The sequence below is a fragment of the Monodelphis domestica genome, chromosome 4, assembly GCF_027887165.1.
Source record: "Monodelphis domestica isolate mMonDom1 chromosome 4, mMonDom1.pri, whole genome shotgun sequence".
NCBI classification, from domain to species: Eukaryota; Metazoa; Chordata; class Mammalia; order Didelphimorphia; family Didelphidae; genus Monodelphis; species Monodelphis domestica.
The window spans coordinates 361,140,242-361,159,773 of NC_077230.1; the positions used below are offsets into that span (position 1 = coordinate 361,140,242).

Consider the following 19,532-nt stretch of genomic DNA (forward strand, 5'->3'; position numbering starts at 1 on the left):
TCAGAGAACTAGTGATATTTGACCTGAAGAAGATTTGGTTAGGGAGAAACATAGTGTTCAGTTGTTCTTCAGTCACATATGACTCTTCATTGACTCATTTGGGATTTCCTTGGCATAGAAAGATATTGGAGTGGTTTGTTATTTCCTTCTCCAATTCATTTGACAGATGAGGAAACTGGGGTAAACAAGGTTAAGTAACTTAAAGTAACTAAAGCCCAGTGTCACACTGTTAGTAAATATCCGAGGCCAGATTTGAACTCAGGAATATGAGTCTTCATGACTGCAGGCCTAGCACTCTATCCACTATGCTACCTAGCTACTATATAACTATTATCAAATGTTATTCAAAGTAATTAAAAATACATTTATTAAATACCTACTCTGCTGAGGGCACTGTGCTAGCATTAGGGGAAATATAAAATTTTAATAAGTAATAGTTCCTGAGCCCAGGGAGTTTATAGCTTAGTAGAATGATAAAGCATGCACCCAAAAGTCCACAAAATAATCCATCAGAGAGTGTTAGGAAAGCAAAATGTTAGAAGCAAAAGAAGGAAAAGGTTATTAGGGGTGGGGAAATCAAGATCATTTCATGTTGTGTTATATAGAAGGGGAAACAAAATTATATATTGTTCTAGAGGCTGAGACTAGAGCTAAAAAGTAGAAGTTACAAGAAATTAGATTTCAGTGCAGTATAAAGAACTTTCTAACAATTTGAGCTATCTAGCAATGGAATGTACCAACTTATGAAGCAGAGAACTCTTTGTGCCTGAAGGTGCTCTGTAGACTCTGAATGATCATCAGTTAGAAATGAAAAAGAGAGGACACTACCTAGCATGACTAAAAGGATAAATTAATAAGATAAACTTTAATTACCTCATTAATATTAGACATTGAAAACAATTTTTAGAAAAAAATTTATTGATACTTTTTGTTTTTCTATATCACAATCATTTCCACATATAACACCCCCACAGACATTGATTTTATCCTTCTAACAAAGAAAAGGTTAAAAAAATCAATTGAAATAGTGATTGTTTAGTGTTACATGCAACATTTTTTGGACCCAGGCCCCTGATTCTGTAGAGAGGAGGGAAATATATTTCACAGTCTATGCTCCAGAACCAAGATTGATCATTATAATTAGTTAGTTTTTTTGTTGTTCTTTTTTCTTAGCATTCTTTTCATTTATATCATTATAGTCATGGTGTGTATTCTTGGTTCATTATTCATCAATTTATATATATTTCCATAGTTCTCTGAATTCCTCATATACTTCATCTGAGTAGACAATAATATATTATATTCATATACCATGGCATTCATCAATTTCCTAAAGTGGCAGAAACTGTGGTATACCATATGCAACACTGTTTCCATTTCTTTTCTGGAACAAAAAGTGTTGATAGGAATATTTTGTTTTTTATAGAGCCTTTCTGTCTTTGTCTCCCCTGTATTATATGCTGTTTTCATCACTGGATTAAAGATTTTAGCAGTTTAATAAATTTTCTTGCATAATTTCAAATTTCCAGAAGTTATACCAATTTATGGCTTCACCAAAAATATCAGGATGGCAGTTACCAGAGCCCAAGGCTCTTTTAATTCTTGAAAGTTTGAATTTGGGGAGTTTTGTCCCTCTTTTATATATTAATTTTCTCTGTTCTTGAGGGCCCAAATCAATTTTTATTCCCTGAACTTCTCAAGTTACAATTATCTTCTTCTTCCTTTAAACTTATTGCTTTTAAGCATTAATTTGGCAATTAAATATAGACCACTCTGTGATTTTTATATATTTTTTCAATTTACTTTTTAACTATTGTATCATTAAATTCTCATGTCTTTATGTGCTATGTTGCTGATGTTTACAAGCTTCTGAAGCAAAAGTATTGTCTTATGATGCCAAAAAAGATTGGTGCTACACAAAGTAGCTTTAGAACGCCTAGAACAAATAGTGGGAATTTCTTTATTTTCTGCTTAGGTTTTTAATCCTACTAGCAAAAGATCTTTTTTTTTTTTACTATTATTTCCTAGGTAAACTCCCTTTCCTCTATGGATTTTGCTCTTGTATAATTTTTTACAAGTGAGAAGGTTCTGGAAGCTTTCAGTTTAATCACGTGAAACCTTTTTCTTCATACTTTTTTCCCTGGAAATTCTTCTGTCTCATCTACAGTGCAGGTACTTAATTAAAAGATAAGCTGGTCTCAGAAAGGACCTTTATGTTTGAGAAATTTTGTGAATAGTTCATTGATGAAATGCCACAAATTAAATAACTCTATTCCTGGATTTCATATCAGCAACAAATATCAAATGATATTTAGATCTCTTGTGGCTCAATTTGGATGAGAGCACATATCTGTTAAATATTTAAAATGATCATCCTGTTTTCATTTTTGTTCAAATACTCATACCAGTGGTCTCACAATTGGTTTGTTGTGGTCCTACAGGAACCAATATATTAAATTAGATGATTTATCTTTTGTGTGATAAACTAACTTCAGTACTTTTTTATTCATTGATTCAACATACATTTATTAAGTGTCTACTGTGTTCAAGGCCCTGTGCTCAGTGTGAGGGAAGCAAAGATAAAACACAGTTCTTGATCTCAAGGATATATCACAGATGTACAAAACACTTCATTTCTTATGATCAAAGAGATTCTTCATATCCTTACTACTGTGTTTAGAGTGCACATTTCTGCTCTTTACTCTCTTTGGGATTCAATATTCTGACACACAGACCATTGCATACAATCTTCTGGACTTTAATTTAACAAGAATTAAGTAATTACACTTGGATCTTCATGATTATCAGTGGTCAGCACTACACAAATGGATGTGCCAGAAACTGATCCAAGTCGTCTTGTATCTTTTTTCTGATTTCTTCTCTGGTCAAGCTGTAATGCTTTCTAAATTAATATGCACGTACATGTATAGTTGGATTACACATGAAATTGTATTCAGTAATTGCAATTATTCAAAATATTATCGCTACCTTACATGTATAATTGGATTTGGTAAGGAAAGTCTTTCAAAGTTTTACTTATTTGTTCTTACTGTGGTTCTTCATATATCAAGACATTCATGGAAATCATATATGATGAGAAGATACTGAGAAAGTATGGAAGAAGTTTGAGTTCTGTACCATGAATCCATACCAATGCCATCAAATGTAAGTATCTAATTATTATACTTCTTACTTTCCTTTCTATATTTGACATTGAAGAGGACAATGATTCATTTTCTCCTAGCCTGTAAGAAAGCAGAGTAAATATAAGTATGAAACAGGGACAGTCATGCCACCTCTACAACACTGTCAGAAAATGATTTGCTGGATAAACTGTTCAGAACTCAAGGCACAGAAGATACTAGAAGACAAATTTATCTACCTCAGATTTTCAAGGCAAAGAACATAATTTCTCCAACCTTAGGTTAAGTTCTCATATGTTGTATCAATAGGGGTGAGAAGGCAAGATAGTCTCAAGTTATCTTACCAGCTCTAGAACAAAACAGGTTTATTATGATATGAACCCTTCATTACATATCCTCATTCTGGGCCAGGGATGATACTGACATCTCAAAGAAGATGAAGAACACTCATTCTCCCATCTTCAGGGTTAGAATAGCTGACTGTTGGGGGTCATCAGTTTCAGAGCCTGGTCTACCCTGAACCACAGACATATCTTCATTCTCCTTGCACTGGGAGGTACTTGGCTCTTTCATGCTGCAGGCTTGAGTTAGTCTGGTTTCAGCCTCTCTTGACCCCTCAAATTTGTACTCTTGACACCATGAGAGAAGCTGGGGTTTCCTTTGGACTCTTGACCTTAACCTTCTGATCTTGGCTCCCAGTCTGATACTATCCTGGGCCTTTGGAAAAGAGACCTAGATTGCTCCAAGGGGCTCTAGGCCCCGCCTCCTCACTCATTTTGTGACCATGGGCAATTCTCTTCAGTTGGGCCTCAGTTTCCTACTTTGTAAAATGAGAGCATGAGGCTTGTGTCTCGAAGGCCTCTTCCAGCTCCAACTCCTAGGATAGGCGCAACCATTCTGGTGGTCACCATGCAAGGAGGTGGGTATAATTAGATCTCAAGGCCCCATACACTAGGCATTGTACCCCTTCCCAGGATTCTCTTCCATCTTCTCCTACCCCTCATTTCAAAATTGAGTCTTGGGGCCTTTAAGAGGGCAGCCATAACTCAGTTGAGGGAGCAGCAGCTGGTAGCTAGAGGGCTCCAGGGGTTTGGCCTACCCAAGCCTCTTCACTGCGCATGCCCAGAAAGGGTGGAGTGATGGGAAGGGAGGGAGGGGCTGGCAGTGCGCAGGCGCTGCGCGCAAGCGCATTGAAGGCCCGCGCAAGAGGCTCGTTTTTGGTGACCGCTTTAAGAAGGGGGCAGGCGGAGGAATTTCTCCGACAGAAAATAATCCTCCACCCAGGGCCCATTAGATACCATTAACCCCCCGAGTCCCGGGCTCCTCGCGCCCCTTCCCTGCACCCTGTCCTGTTTCTCCTCCCCAAACTGGGGAGTCAGATACCCCGCTACCTCCCATTAGAGTGCGGGACCCGCCCCCTCCCCACTTGAGGGAGGCGAGGTGAGGCCCGGCCCGGGGAGGGCAGCATCGAGGCGCCGGTGCGTGTGCAGGGGAGGGCCGAGGGGGGACGGCGGCAGGAGGGGAGGGGAAGGGTGGGCAGGGCCGGGCCGGGCCAGGGCAGGGCAGGGGCAGACCACCAGCCCGGGGACTGCCGCGGCCCCGAACGAGAGCCGTAGCGGGAGCCGCGCTGAGCGGCGCCTCCGCCGGGGCCCAACATGGCGGAGCGAGAGGCGGAGGAGCCCGGCCCCCGAAAGAGGGTAGGTGAGGTGAGCGCCGGGGCCAGGGCGCGGGCGAGGGAGCAGGGAGGCGCGCGCTCTGCCGGGGGGAGGGGGCGGTAGTGGTGCGCGGCCTGGGAGATCTCCGCGGGGGTGGGAGACGGGGAGGGGGCGTCCCCAGAGAGGCGCGAGGGGAGGAGGAGGAGGAGGGGCTGGTTAGCCCCCCCCGCCCCCTCCCCCGAGTGTCTGCTTGGGAGGCAAGGAGGGGGTCCCTACATGGCGGATGCTGTCTTGGGGTAGGGGGGCCTTAGAAAGGGGGGCGTGAGTCGAGGAGTCCCAGGCAAGGGAAAGGTGGAGAGGAGACTTGGTCCAGGATGGGGTGGATAAAGTGGCTCTTAGGCAGGTGGGACAAAGATCTGCTGGGGGAGGGGATAGTTGGTCTCAACTCTTGCTCTGTTGTGGAGTGGTGTTGGTTTTGGTGGTAGTGATGGTGTTGATTATCCCTGGGTTGTGTATGTCTGTACGTTTATGGTTGGGGGGTTGGGGTGTAGGTGGCGGGTTCGAGGGGGAGTAGACAAATTTGTATTTTCCATTTGTAGAAAATCAGTGCCTTTGAATATCCTGTGGGGCCTGAGTTGTTGGAAGAAAGGAGGAGCTTGGAGGCTTTCTAGTTAAGAGTTAGTTGTAGAACCGTGTTGCCAGAAAAACATTAATTCATTGTCCGTCCTTTTAAACCCCTCCCCCCTTTTATTGGAATAGTGGGGACGAGGTGTTGTTACCTACAAAGAGGTAGAGGATGTCAGGTTTTGTCATTTTAAGGGGACTTTTCTGTGACTAATTAAAAATACTGAGGTTTTTTGCCTCTAGTTGGGAATCTTGAAGAGTATGACAAATTCTGACAATCCAAGGATGCAGTCCATCTATTCTGCAAGAGTGAACCAGTTCTGTGTCTAAGTACTTGAATGTCCTGTTAAAGTTCTGAGAACTTTAATTTGATCCTCAATTTTCCCTTTAAATTGAGAACAATATTACATTGCATGACAGCAGATTTTTTTTAACTGTTACTTTGCTCTTATTACCTGGGAGAGAACTCAGTACCAATTAAGTCTCTTCTTGTGAACCACAGTTCATAACAGGAAGAGTCGAGTTGTATCTACTGGGCGAAAAGATTTGCACTTTTTCTAGAATGCCCTTTAATTCACAACAAAATCACTTAGCTGTATGCATTTTCTATGTGTATTTTGTGATAATGTTAAATGTTCTGTGTTCTTATTTATCTCTACATATCTCTACATGTGTATACTATTACTTGTAAATGTCTACAGCTGTTAGTTACTACTTTTGTGCCACACAGATCAGTTCATAAGTAGACAGCAAGTTGAAGTTCTTATAGTTATAGGTCTTTTTTCTCTAAGGTGGAGAGTGATGATTCTGTGATAAGAGGTTTGTTAAACTTTATTATACTGTCTCAAATAGTTCATACATACATGTAGAATGCAATAGGTATGTACTTTTGAGTATTGATTAATTATCTTTCAAGTTATGAATGAGTTTAAACTTGGATCTCCGTTTTATAGGAATGATGGTATTAAGGTAGCTGGGGGGATTATAATACTTTTCCCAAGAAGTTGTCCAAATATATTTTCAGCAACTCAGAAACTCAAGGTAAAGTACCTCTTTAATGCTTTAATAGGAGTTGGATTCCTCAAACTGATTCATACTGTTATTGTTGTGATATTTCCTATTCAGCCTTTCTGTAAAGGTTAGTAATTTAGACATAATGAGTTCTCCTATGGATTATGAATGTTGCTTTATTTTAAATTGATTTAGTACTATTAAAAAAGATATTAGAATCACAGTAGTGGAAACGGAGGTTAATTTTACACAGTACGTGTAGCATGCTTGGGTTTTCTTTGCTTAGTTTCCCTTCTTGGAGGAAGATTGCTTCTTTTTGTCAGGAAGTAGGAGTTTCAAATTCTACATTTAGTTTTTAGCTTCATATTGGAATAGCCATTTGGGGGTGGGGACAGTCATTGCTAATGTATACCTCATCCCTTATATGTACTAAACTATTAGTTAATAGGATGATAGGATATAGAATTAGAATATCAGAAATTAAATAATCAGACCCTCTCATTTTATAGATGAGGAAATTGAGGCATAGAAAGGTTAGGAATTCTGTTTGGGTCAATTTCAGTAAAGAACTGGACAAAATGCTTACCTTTGTAGGCTTTAGTTTCATAATTTGTAAAGTATGGGGAATTGGACAATAGTTTTCTATGGGTTCCTTCTAGCTATAAATGAGTGATCCTTTGACTATACTTGAAACCAAATGGACCCTGTGTTTTCAGAGGAATATAAGAGGATTTGGAAATCAGGTACAGGAATTGTGTATTTCTGACCCTCAAGACCAGCCTTGGTAAGCTTGAGACAATCACTGACAGGTTGATCACCAATTTAAAAAAATTTTTTTCCAAATTAGTTTAGTAATATTATCCAATGAGGCATAGGAGAGTTGCATTCCACATTAATGGATGCTTTCAAACCTCTGTTAACTCACAGATGGTTAAAATAGTCTTGTGTGTGCTATTAGGCATTAAGAAGACTGATTCATTTAATGAATGATGATTAGATAATAAAATTTAGATTTGAAATGAAATCCCAAACTTTTGACTTTTATTACATGTTAAATTGTATTATTACTTGATGATTGTCACTAAATTACATATATGTGTAAATACACATATGAATATATTTATTTATATCTTTCCTCACAGTAATTCTGTGAGGTAGGTAGTACAAATATTTACCAAATTTTACAGATGGGGAAACTATTGTTGAGAGTAGTCAAGTACAAGAGTCAAGATTCTTGTATGAATTGTCTGAATCCCAAAATCCAGTTTATTATTCTGCCAACCATGTTACCATTCCCATCAGATTATAAACTCTTTGAGGGCAGGAATCACATCTTATACCATTTTTTTGGCTCTCAGGGTACTGCTTTGTACACCATATACATTCAGTAGATATTGATTGACTTTGGTTTGAAAGGATTACTCAACTGTAAGTGTTACATTAGGAGTTTGACAAAGTAAGAGAGCAGCTTTTAATAATTTAAGTTTTGCAGAGAATATAGTAGAGTTTTAAATTAATATTATCCCTTTAAGCCAGAGAAAAGAAAATTTCTAGCAGCTTTTAACAATGAATAATTTAGTTTAATTAAAATAGAGAGTGTAAAAGAATATAGTTAAAGACAGAAATATAGGAACAAGGTAGAGAAAGAAAATTTCCTATATGTCTATACTGGTTATCCTAGAACTACCTATGATTACTACCTAAAACTGCCTATATTTACCTATAACTAACAACCATCCCACAAAGTTACAACCCAATCAAAACCAACCCAATCAGTGTTTAATCCAACCCAGTTAGGCCTGTCAACGAAGACCAGCCACTTTGCAAAAAGTTCAAGAAAGGAAAAAAAATCTTAACAGCCCAAACCAAAAGCGAAAAGCCAAAAAGCTCTCTCAATAAGTTCAGGCCTGCCTTTATATTCCAGCAACTAAACACCAACCACCAACCCATCATACGCTCAGCAGTCAACTGCCAGCCCTAACTGTCAGCAATTCATACCTCCAACTGTCAGCTCTTTTATAACCTTTTCCTACCTTACTTCCTGTCTCTATGGTTCCTTCTTCCTGTCTCTATGGTTTCTACTTCCTATCACTGTGGGCTGGTTAGTCCTTATACATCTCTATGGTAAGAGGACTCCAGGACCCCCATTAAATTAAAAAAAGGAATAAAGAATTCCTTTTTGCACAACCCAGTGATGTTGGGCATATCTAGATCCAAGTATAAAGTCCTCATTTTTGGAATTTGGATTTTCTCTAGGTTACCTAGTATCCTTTTGAGTCAGTGAAGAGGGTGTAGCTAAGGTTAGGAAGAGTCATGCTGACAGCTTATTTTACCAACCTACTTTAGAGACTTTTCACAGTTTCCAAGTGTGAATTTTGAGACACCTTGAACTGCTATGTTACCCTGTTTTGTGGGCCCCTGGGATCCTGCATCCCATTTTACAGTTGAGATAACTCCTTACTATTAATGACTAGTATTTATGCATTTGATTAGAGCATGGTACTAGTAAAGTTTATATTATAAATTTGATCCCTGCAAGGATCATAAATTTTATATTATGGACTTCTACCCCTAATTTGCCATTTAGTGTAAGCGTATACTATTGATCATAGTATTTGCAATGATAAAACATTGTATAGCTGTACAAGTTCATCACCACTTCAGGATTTTCTAACTTTGAAGGAATTATTTATGTAGTTCAATTTATTGGGGTAGTTTATATCTGAAAAATGAAAGACATATGGAAGTTATTTTATTTATCCAAAGTTGATAAAATCATATAGTTCCTCTCTCATGTCACAAGTATTTCATTAAACCAGTTAATCTTTATTTGAGAGAGATTTTTGCAGTTAGGAGGATATCATCAAAACAAAATGTTTACATTTTCTTTACCTTAAAAAAGTGTTTGTTCTGGAGTTACCTTTTTAAACTACATATGTTTTAAGCTTTTACTTTCAAAAAAAACAACTTTGACATCTTTACATTTTGAAAATTTTAGTTTGAAAATAGGTTTTTGGTAAGATCAGCATATAATTTAATATGTTTTATGTAGTTGGTTCACTAATCTGGAAAAGAAATATAAATTTTCCTTCTTTTTCATTTCCTAAACTTAACAGGTTGAATAAATTAATTGAAAGGAAATACTATTTTGATTCCTACAAAAAGAAGCTATTGTCAAAATTGAGATCATTCATCAAACATTAAGTAACTCCTCTGATCAAAGTGCTAGAGTTGGTGTTGAAAGTGAAACAGATAATCAAAACTTAATTCCTGCCCTCATGTAACATACACATATTTAATCTTTATATTAATTAGGCTGTGAACTACAAATAAACAATAATACAACAATGCAGTAACTATAATCCAGCATATGGTAAGAACTAAGAGAAAGTGCTTTTATGGTCAAATACATAAATAACTTTGGGAAAATTTTGGTTAGGAGAAGTAACATTTTAGTTGTACCTTTAGTAGATTTGAAATGGTGGACTAGGGAGAGCCAGAGTAAAGGGCATTCTAGGGATGGGGAATAATATGAACAAAGACAAGATAAGTAATTGTTTTACTTGATTCATTAAGACTTTGAAGTCTAAAGTAACAAGGATCGTTGTGAGGTTAAAATGAGATATTTGTAAAGTATCTGCAAACTTTATGGTTAATTTTTTAAAATTTTATTTAATTAGATGATTTAGAATATTTTTCCATGGTTACAAGACTTATGTTCTTTCCCTCCCCTCCCTCTACCCCCTTCCCATATCTGACACACAGTTCCACTGGGTTTAACATGTGTCATTGATCAAGACCCATTTCCATATTATTAATATTTGCACTAGGGTGATCATTTAGAGTCTGCTTTCCCAGTCATAGCCCCATCTATTTGCAAACTTTAATGTACTTTATAAATGCTAGTTAACATAGCATTATTATCATCACTATTATGTATTACATTATAAATATATCAACATACTGAGATAACATTCATATATTAGTATTATATTTTTACATATGACATTATTGTGTTATTTTTTTTAACAAATGTATTAGGTATCAAATTCCAACTTAAACTTGACTCTGCAATTATACCATTACCATAGGAACTTAGAGAATGACCTTGAGTGCTAAGAAAACTGAGTGATTTGCCTAAGGTCTCATAGCCTTAGAGTTGGGACTTGAACCAGGTCTTGATTCTGGGGCCAGCTCTATACCTATATATATCTTATGTGTTGATAACATTTATATGATATTGGAAAATTAGGAGAGCAAAGCTGATCTATTATAAGATGATAAGGGAACTACTAATGTGCCACTGAAAATCAAAAGCTTTAAGCATGGTATTGAAAAGATTATGTGATATTTAACAGATATTGCTCAAATATGTTTACTAGGTCCTGTCTTTTTTTTGTATTCCCAATCATTGTGTAGCACAATGTTAAGATGATGTTCCTGTCTACTCTTGATAATCTCTTGAAAGATCCTGTATTAGAATTCCTACACAGTCTATCAAGGATATGATTTGCCTCTTTATGAAGAACAGTCACTTTAGACAGGTCATATTTCAAGGCCAGTATCTTTTGACTTCCAGGGCTCTAGTTGGAACTAAGTTCTTATTGTCTTTCTGGAAGCCATAGCAACACCTAATTGGTGCTTTTTAGTATTTAGTATCTGTTGGCTAACATAGTTTCTGGTTAACATCTAGAATACCATTGTTTGGGCCAAGAGCCTGTTAGCTTTGTGAATTCTGTAATAGATTCTTAATAATGAAGGAGTTGGTATCTTTGGTTGAGATTTTCCCATTGACCAAATGGAATATTTGATTGGTATGAGATCAGCAGCAAAATGTAAATGACAATCTTAGTTTAGATAGACCTTTTTAGTTTTAAGTTTGCCAAATTATTTATAGTGTTTAGTCCAAATGTTACTTCTACCATTTTATCATTAATGAATATAAAATTTTAACAGCAAATATATATTTATTGAATGATTCCCCCTTATTTGATATTTTGAAGGCATGATTCCTGGGTGCTCATAGTCAAATGACATTTTTTTTCAGCAGTTTTATGTTGGTTCTTCTACCAAATAGTTGTAGTATGACTATCATGTCCTTTTTCCCCAGTCAGGTGTTTTTTGATTTAAATTCTCACTTATAATTTATTGGATTCTATTGTTGTTCACCATGTACTTTTGTATTGCCTTTTGATTGATCTTCAATTCAGTTTGTCAAACTAGTACTCCCAAGTTTCACATCTTAGTTTAGTTTAGACAAAATACTTGCCTAGTTTCCTTAATGTGGAATGGGGGAAAAAAATCACACACAAAATCATTGATTGTACCAGGCTATATAAAGTCTTTTAATTCTAATCAATACCTTATTTGTGACTCTTGATTCAGTAAAGCTTCCTTTCCCTCCCAATTTTGACAGTACAGATATCATTGCTTTATGTTAATTAGTTCTTTGAAAATAAAATATTAGAAGAAACACCAGGGAATCATTTAGAAGCATAATTTTCCAGTAAGTAATTTGACTGTAGTAAGCTGACTGAAGTAGGGTAGTTAATTTTGATGGATGATTGACTATTTGGTACCAAGACCATTATAAAACTAATGAAAAAGGATTAGTTCAAGATGAACATCTAGGATTCATGCATCCATAATACTAAATAAGGGTGAATTATTCAATAAATATATATATTTGCTGTTAAAGTTTGATAGTCATTAACAGTGAGGTCAGTGAGAGTAAAGTGTTCTACCTGTGCTTCATTGATATCTTTACAATGTCAAGTTAACATGTTGGGTAGACCAACTGTGTTGAATTTATGGAAATATCTAGATAAGAATTGCACAGGAATGAATGGGATGTAATCTGTATAATTGGAAAAGATATCAAACATACATTAGATTGGTGATCAACCAAATGAATAAAATAATCAGATTGACCAATTTTTTGCTGACCATGTCTTGACCAAACTGACTAGTTTTGGTTTTGTGTAGACTTTTTTGTTTTATCTGTCTCTTCAATATCTCAGTTTCAGTCCTCCTATCAGAAAGAGATAGTAATATTTGTTCCTAATTGTTTTAAGTTCACTAAAGGAAAATCATATTTATGTTACAGAACAATTTTAGGGCTAAAAGGGACATTAAATGTCATATAACCCCAACCCTTAAATTTTAAATATGAAAAACCACAAGTTCAGAAGAAATGAAAAGTCATATACCAAAATAGTGGACAAGCTCATTAGAACCCAATATTTATACTAACCCTTTTAAGACAAGATGGGATGCTTATCATGTGGAGTAATGGCTGAAAAAGTTGTGCCAAATGATTATGATGGAGTACTATTGTGCTATGAGAAATAATGAGGGGAATGGCATATTAACAGCAATGTCATAGTGATGATCAACTGTAAAAGACTTGACTAATTTGATAAATGCAGTGATTCAAGACAATTCTAAAGGACTCATGTTGAAAAATACTATCCACCTCCAGAGGGAGAAGAGATGAACTTTGAGTGCATCTCACTTTATTTTTCTTTCATTAAAAAATGTGGCTAATATGGAAATATATTTTGCATGATTTCATATTATAATTGATATTCTGTTGCTTGGTTTCCTACTGGATGGATGTGGGAGGGGAATAGGAAGTAGGGAGAGAATTTATAACTCACAATTTAAAAAGAAAAGAATGCTAAAAAAAATCAAAAATTTTTTAAAAAGGAAAAATTTAAAGTCTAAAATAGTTTTTTAAAATTACAAGATATATACATTACCTATTTAAATAGTGGGAAATCATTATTTTGCTGAAATTGTATTTTTTAAAAAGTCCTATATCAGTTTTTCATTTATATTATCATGAGTTGAGAATGCCTAAAAATGCTTTAAGTCTACTAGTATGTTTACCCCCCATGAGTTCTAAAAGCTAAACATCCCTAGTTCCTTCCAATGATCTTTGATTACTATATACTTGCAATATATACTGTAATACTTTTATCATGTTGGTCATATATTCAGCTTGTACCATGTTTGATTTAAAATGTGATACCCATAACTCAGTGAAAAAGCATTTATTAAACACTATGTTCCAGGAACTATACAAAGTACTAAGGATGCTAAGAAAGGCAAAAAAATATGACCCCTGCCTACTCTAAAGCTATCCAACTCTTCCACTGTGCTCTCTTGATTGTCTGTGCCATAAGTAACCAACTGGGTTTTTTTGTAAACCTTTTCCATTCTAACTTCTCCATCTTCTTGCTCTAAGATTTGGAACCCTACTGTTGATAGTTTTCTTGTCTTTTTATACCACTCATTGTACTTCTACTCATATTGTAGTGGTGGAGGAGTAGGGTTATACTTTGTCCCATTGCTCAGTGACCTCTTTTTTTGAAGTTCATTTTATCCATATTTATCACCCAATTGAATTTTGGTAGTTTTTTTTTCAATAGAGGGCCTATTGAAACTCCTTTTCTTACTTTCATGCTAGGGGATTTCAGCATACATGTTGTTACTCCTTCAAATACTCATTTATCATCCCAGTTCCTCAATTTGCTTATTTCCCCATGCTTTATGTTTTCCCACCATTATAAAGTTACACACAGATTGCTAGATCAAGGGTATGACACACAGATGGTCATACCCTTGATCTTGCCATCATCCAGAAATATTCCACATCTATGTTCATGAACCCTAAAACACTTTTTTATCAGGTGGTAATCTGTTGTTATTCCGCTTCTCCCTCTCCAGTCCCTCTACCTCTAAGTTCTATTTTAGGCCATCACCTCTGCATTAACTATTTTCATTCACTTCCCTTCCTCATCCTGACCCCTTGCTCAAGTGAAGTAAATCAACTCTATGCTGTCCTCTGTAACAGTTAAAATTTAGGAATATGGGGAGACTGAGGCAGGTAGAAATTAGTTTCTCTCTGCAAGGAGTATTATATTTTTTAGAGGTTTATTAAGGATTAAGGATTAAAGAATATACAAGTAAGAAACATGTACCTAGGCCAGAGGCCTAGACAAAATAACCTCACATCATGGAAGAGATGCCTCTGCTCCAAAACGGAAGTCCAAAAAAAGAAAAGAGACCCCAAAACCTTTGCCACCAGCTTAAATCCTCGATCTCGGCCCACCTCAGAATTCCCGTGAGATTACAAAGCATTTTGGGGAAGTGGAGCAAAGGTTTGTGGGGATTGTAGTCCTGTATTCGAGTCTATTTTTTACATACCCTTGTTTGATCCTCTGGGAAGAAGTCCTTCTCCAAAGGATCATAAAAACATAATCAATTTAAAGATTACAATAATTTGAGGATAAGAAAAAAAAAGAACAAAACCAATAAAAATTACTGGACTCATTGACAGAAAGCCAGTTAGGGGGCAGTCCCCTTTGGCATAAAAGTTTACATACAAATAAATGTTCAATCAACCATACCCAAAGTTCAATTTTGTGCAGCTTGTGGTCTGGAGGCTTCTTCATGATGGCTTCTCCAACAGTTCAGTTCTGGATTCAGAGAGGTAGCATCTTCTTTACCTAAAATTCTTCTCAAAAGGAATTTAAACTTTGCAATTTAAATAATAACATTTTTTTTACATTCCCCCCGTTAAGAGGGTGATTAAAAAACCGGGATCACTTAGGGATGCATGGCTGAGGTATATGAAGTATATGAATCAATTGGCAAGAGATATTAAAAGACATCAGAAAAATCGAAATAAAAAAAGAAAAATTTCTGAATGAAAATATAGACTATCAAAGTCTTGTGTGTAAAAATTCCAAGTAAAAGAAAAATAAATCTATAACAGGTCCTTGAATCAGGGCCCAATCAAAATGATCTAAGCAATGATGCATTTACCCAGTCAATAGCCAGGACTACAGAAAAGTACCACACTATGGAAGGCAGAAAAGAAAGGGACCAGATCATAGAAGCCAAGTAGGAGCCAAGTTTGGGGATACTCGTCTGTGAGTATCTTCAGAGTCCTTCAGAGTGAGTGTGGACACAAGGAAAGCCTATGTTAGCAATGATAAACATAGTAACCTTGAGTCTTCACACTAGGTTCAAGACCTTTGAATTGGCCTAGATGTGCATCAATCCATCCTGGATTGGCCTTTCTTTGGCTCTGTGCAATGGCTCTTGTGTGTATATCTTGTCCTGGAATCAGACAGAATCATTAAGCAAAGTCCCATAATTTATTTAAATAATTAGTGGCATCGTTTTTATAGTCGCAAGCTTTTTAGGGCATGCATTAGCAAATGTATTTCAAACTTGTAGCACTGAAAAGTCAAAAAGTTAAAGAAAATCTTAATGCTGGTAACATGTGCTTCAAATATAAAAAGGAGAGAAAAAATAATTAAAAAAACAGAAAAAGTATATTGCACATGCAAGAAAAATATAATAATAAAAGAGCTTTAAAAAATTAAAAAATATAGCTTATAATCATTGACACTCTGTGTCAGCTAAGAAAATATAAAATGCAAGGCTTTCTCACCAAAATGAGATCCATTTCCTCTTAATATCTGGCCATGATCACTGTGAGTAGAAGGCAAATGAATTGAACAAGGTTAACAGTTTTTTCATTTTTAAAAATATAGTAGTACAAATATGCAGTTACCAAAATCCCCAAAATTCTCAATAGCCCAGTTAATTACAATAGCAAACAAACACACTTTCATATTTCACATAAGTTGCTGTATGACATTTTTAAAACCTATGAATTGATGGACATTTGTCACAGTTTTTACAAACATAGCAATCTTTCAACCTTGGTATTTAAACATATTTTTTTAAACAAAGTAAAACATCTTGGGTTAAGAACATAATCAAGAAATCTAGATATCATTCTGGTGCAAGTAAAGTAGTGAGCTGAAGGGTATAAATAAAAGGGTGCTCCTTTTGGAGGCTTTTAGGGATACAAATGCCCTGAGATTAACTGCCCAACTTCCATTCACATGTGGGAAGGTTGGGGTTTATAAAATGTATTTCACTTCAGTTACTAGAATGGGCCTTACCTCGTCGTGGTAGGGGCAGGCAAAAATAACCAGATTGTTAAAAAAAAATTCCAAAAATCATATTTAAAAAACCCTTAAATCAAATCATTTGAGGTATTTAGCACATTAAATTTTTCCAAGGTTGTTAATACAATTATAACCAGTTCTGAAGTCCATCTATCCTCAGCAAAATAGAAAAAAAGCTGTTTTTTCATATATGGGCTTATTCACAATAATATTTGTTCAATAGTTATAGGAGAAAAACAACAGAATTTTTAAAACTAAGTACATTCAAAATAAATTCAATCAACCTTCAGTTCAAGCAGAATAATATTGAATCCAGTAATATATGAACTTAAAATCACAAAGTTAAACCATAACAAAAAATGCAATAGAAATACAGAGATTTTTATAAACCTTGGAGTCTGAAATGCCTTAGAATATAGCCGTTAGTCTCTTCAAAGTTCCTTGGATTCTTATCCATTTAAATATCTATTGTCAGAAGGCAGAGTGGTGTGGGCTAAGCAATGGGGTCTAAGGGGCCTGCTCAGGGCCCCACAGCTGGGAAGTATCTGAGGCCAGATTTTAACCCAGGATCGAATGTCCTCAGGTCTGGCTCCCAGTTTGTTGAGCCACCCATTTGCCCCTTCAAAGTTAAAGTTGAATCTTTGGGCTGAATCTGCTCCCTGACAGGCAGGTAAAATCAATGAAATTACCAGAAGAGTCAAAAGGTATCCTTTTAAACAGCCCATTGCTTTTTAAGTTTCTGTTTGAAAAAATCTGTTTCTTCTCTCCCTTTTCTCTCTGCCCTGCTCTGATACCTCCTCCTGCCCCAGTCCACGTGGAGCCCAGGCCGCCCAGAGGTCTGTCCCCTTTGCACATGTCTGTTGAAGGCCACATTCTGAAATAATTAAATCTTGAGCTTTGCTGCAGCCCTTCCTAAATCCTGTTACCTTGAGTAGGGTGGAGATTGTAGTTTCCAAGACCTGATTCTGTCATTCCAAGTATCTCTATTGTTATTGATCAGGAAATAGCCAAATCCCATCCTCTAAAGAATGGTTTGAACAGGGTTGAGTAGTTTTGAAATTCACAATCCCCCTGAGGCCCAAGGAAGACTAATCTCTCCAATGGGTCTTGTAAACATACTAGCTATGAAATTACAATAGTTAGAGATAAGGGAAAAATAGGAGAGATAGAGAGAGACAGCAAAACCAATGTTTTGCTAGGCATATTGACAAAAGCCAATTAGGGGGCGGTCCCCTTTGGCAGAAAAGTGTACATACAGATAAATGTTCAATCAACCATACCCAAAGTTCAATTTTGTGCAACCTGTGGTCTGGAGGCTTCTTCATGATGACTTCTCCAACAGTTCAGTTCTGGATTCAGAGAGGTAGCATCTTCTTTACCTAAAGTTCTTCTCAAAAGGAATTTAAACTTTGCAATTTAAATAATAATATTTTTTTACATTCCCCCGTTGAGGGACCGTTGGGTCCCTCGCCCATTTATTCTAATAAAAAACTTGTGCTTCTAAACTCCAGCCATGGATCACTCTCCCTATCTACTACCTTTGCTCCTAGTCATGTGCTATAGGACTGAAACTGGAGAAAATAAAATCAAATGCTGACTGGATCTAATTCATTTGTTGTTACAGAATCTCAATTGGGCCCTCTCTGTGGCAAGGTAGTAGTCTCCATTTACATCTCCTTAATTAACTCATTATCTATCCCTACCCACCAAAGCTACTTTTCTATAACTTTTCATCTCTCTTCAAACATCTCACACTTCCACCTCCCATTACAATTTCATTTGAGAAAACTTGCCTCATGTTTTGTTGAAAAATCTTCCCACCTCAACTCACATCACATTGCTTTTTGTCACTATTTCCACCTTCACTTTTGTCTCACATAGAGAGGTGGCCCTTTCCTTGCTAAAGCAACTACCCCCCTACAAGCAAGATCAATTCCATTTCATCCCATATTCTCCAGCAGATTGCCCCTCTATCTCTACTCTTTTGCTTATATTCAATTTCTTCCTAACAACTGGCTACTTCTCTATTACCCACAAACATGTCCATATCCTTCCAATCCTCAAAAGACCCTTATCTGATTTTTCTTTCCCACTAGCTATCATTATAATCTGGCTCCCCCCTTTTGTGGCTAAAATTGCTTGAGAAGACTGTCTGCAGTAGGGACCTCCATTTCCTTTCTTACCTGTTTGCAGTCTCTTGTGTCATTCAATTGAAACAACTCTCCAAAGTTACTAATGAATTTTTTAAAAATAAAATTTTATTTTCAGATCTACATTCTCTTCCTCACAGTCCCTTTTCTACCAGTTGAGAAAGCAAGGGAGGAAAAAAACATGTCAAGTCAAGCAAAATACATTCCTGTATTTGCCATGTCCAAAAAAAATACAGTAGGGCCCCCTTAGTCCAACATTTCTGTTATCCCTGTCAGCCAGAATGTTCAGGAGGTTTGTACACGGTTCCTTGACCTTGAAGCAAATTGCTTTCAGTGGTCTCTTTGGCCTTCACTTTCCTTTTCACTTTCTTTTTTTTTTTTAATTTTTTTAATTTAAAACCCTTACCTTCCGTCTTGGAATCAATACTGTGTATTGGTTCCAAGGCAGAAGAGTGGTAAGGGGTAGGCAATGGGGGTTAAGTGACTTGCCCACAGTCACACAGCTGGGAAGTGTCTGAGGCCAGATTTGAATTTAGGACCTCCCATCTCTAGGCCTGGCTCTCAATCCACTGAGCCACCGAGCTGCCCCCTCCTTTTCACTTTCTTTTCACATTTTGAGGGGTTGGAGGTGGAAGGCCCCACATAGAATCAAGGGTCAGGATTGGGGCAGGGAATGTGCGCGCGCACGCACGCGCACGCACGCGCACGCACACACGAAGTCAGGTAGGTGCTCAATTAATAGGTCTTGGAACTGATTCAGATCCCTACAGTGTGTCTCAGTCAGCACTGAGTTCATCACTTTACTCTCAGAAGAGGTTTCATGTATCATCTCAAGACTTATGGAATTGTGGTTGGTCATAGTATATTGATCAGAGTTCTTAAGTCTTTGAAAATTGTTTACCTTTATAACAATGCTGTTACTGTATAAATTGTTTTTTTTTGTTTTACTCCCTTTAT

At 36.7% G+C, this 19,532-nt stretch overlaps 1 protein-coding gene across 7 annotated transcripts in view; it reads left to right on the forward strand.

Annotated features, from left to right (window-relative positions):
* The first annotated feature begins 4,326 nt into the window (after nt 1–4,326).
* The window catches only part of ZMYM4 (zinc finger MYM-type containing 4), a 142,405-nt gene continuing 127,199 nt past the window's right edge, over nt 4,327–19,532 (forward strand). For 2 of the 7 annotated variants that reach the window (XM_007492781.3, XM_001380542.5), the window contains exon 1: nt 4,327–4,849. In XM_007492781.3, coding sequence (XP_007492843.1) covers nt 4,799–4,849 — 51 coding nt within the window. In that variant the 5' untranslated portion in view covers nt 4,327–4,798. The remainder of the gene's footprint in view (nt 4,850–19,532) is intronic. The other 5 variants (XM_007492779.3, XM_007492780.3, XM_007492782.3 and 2 more) reach the window with 3 other exon arrangements.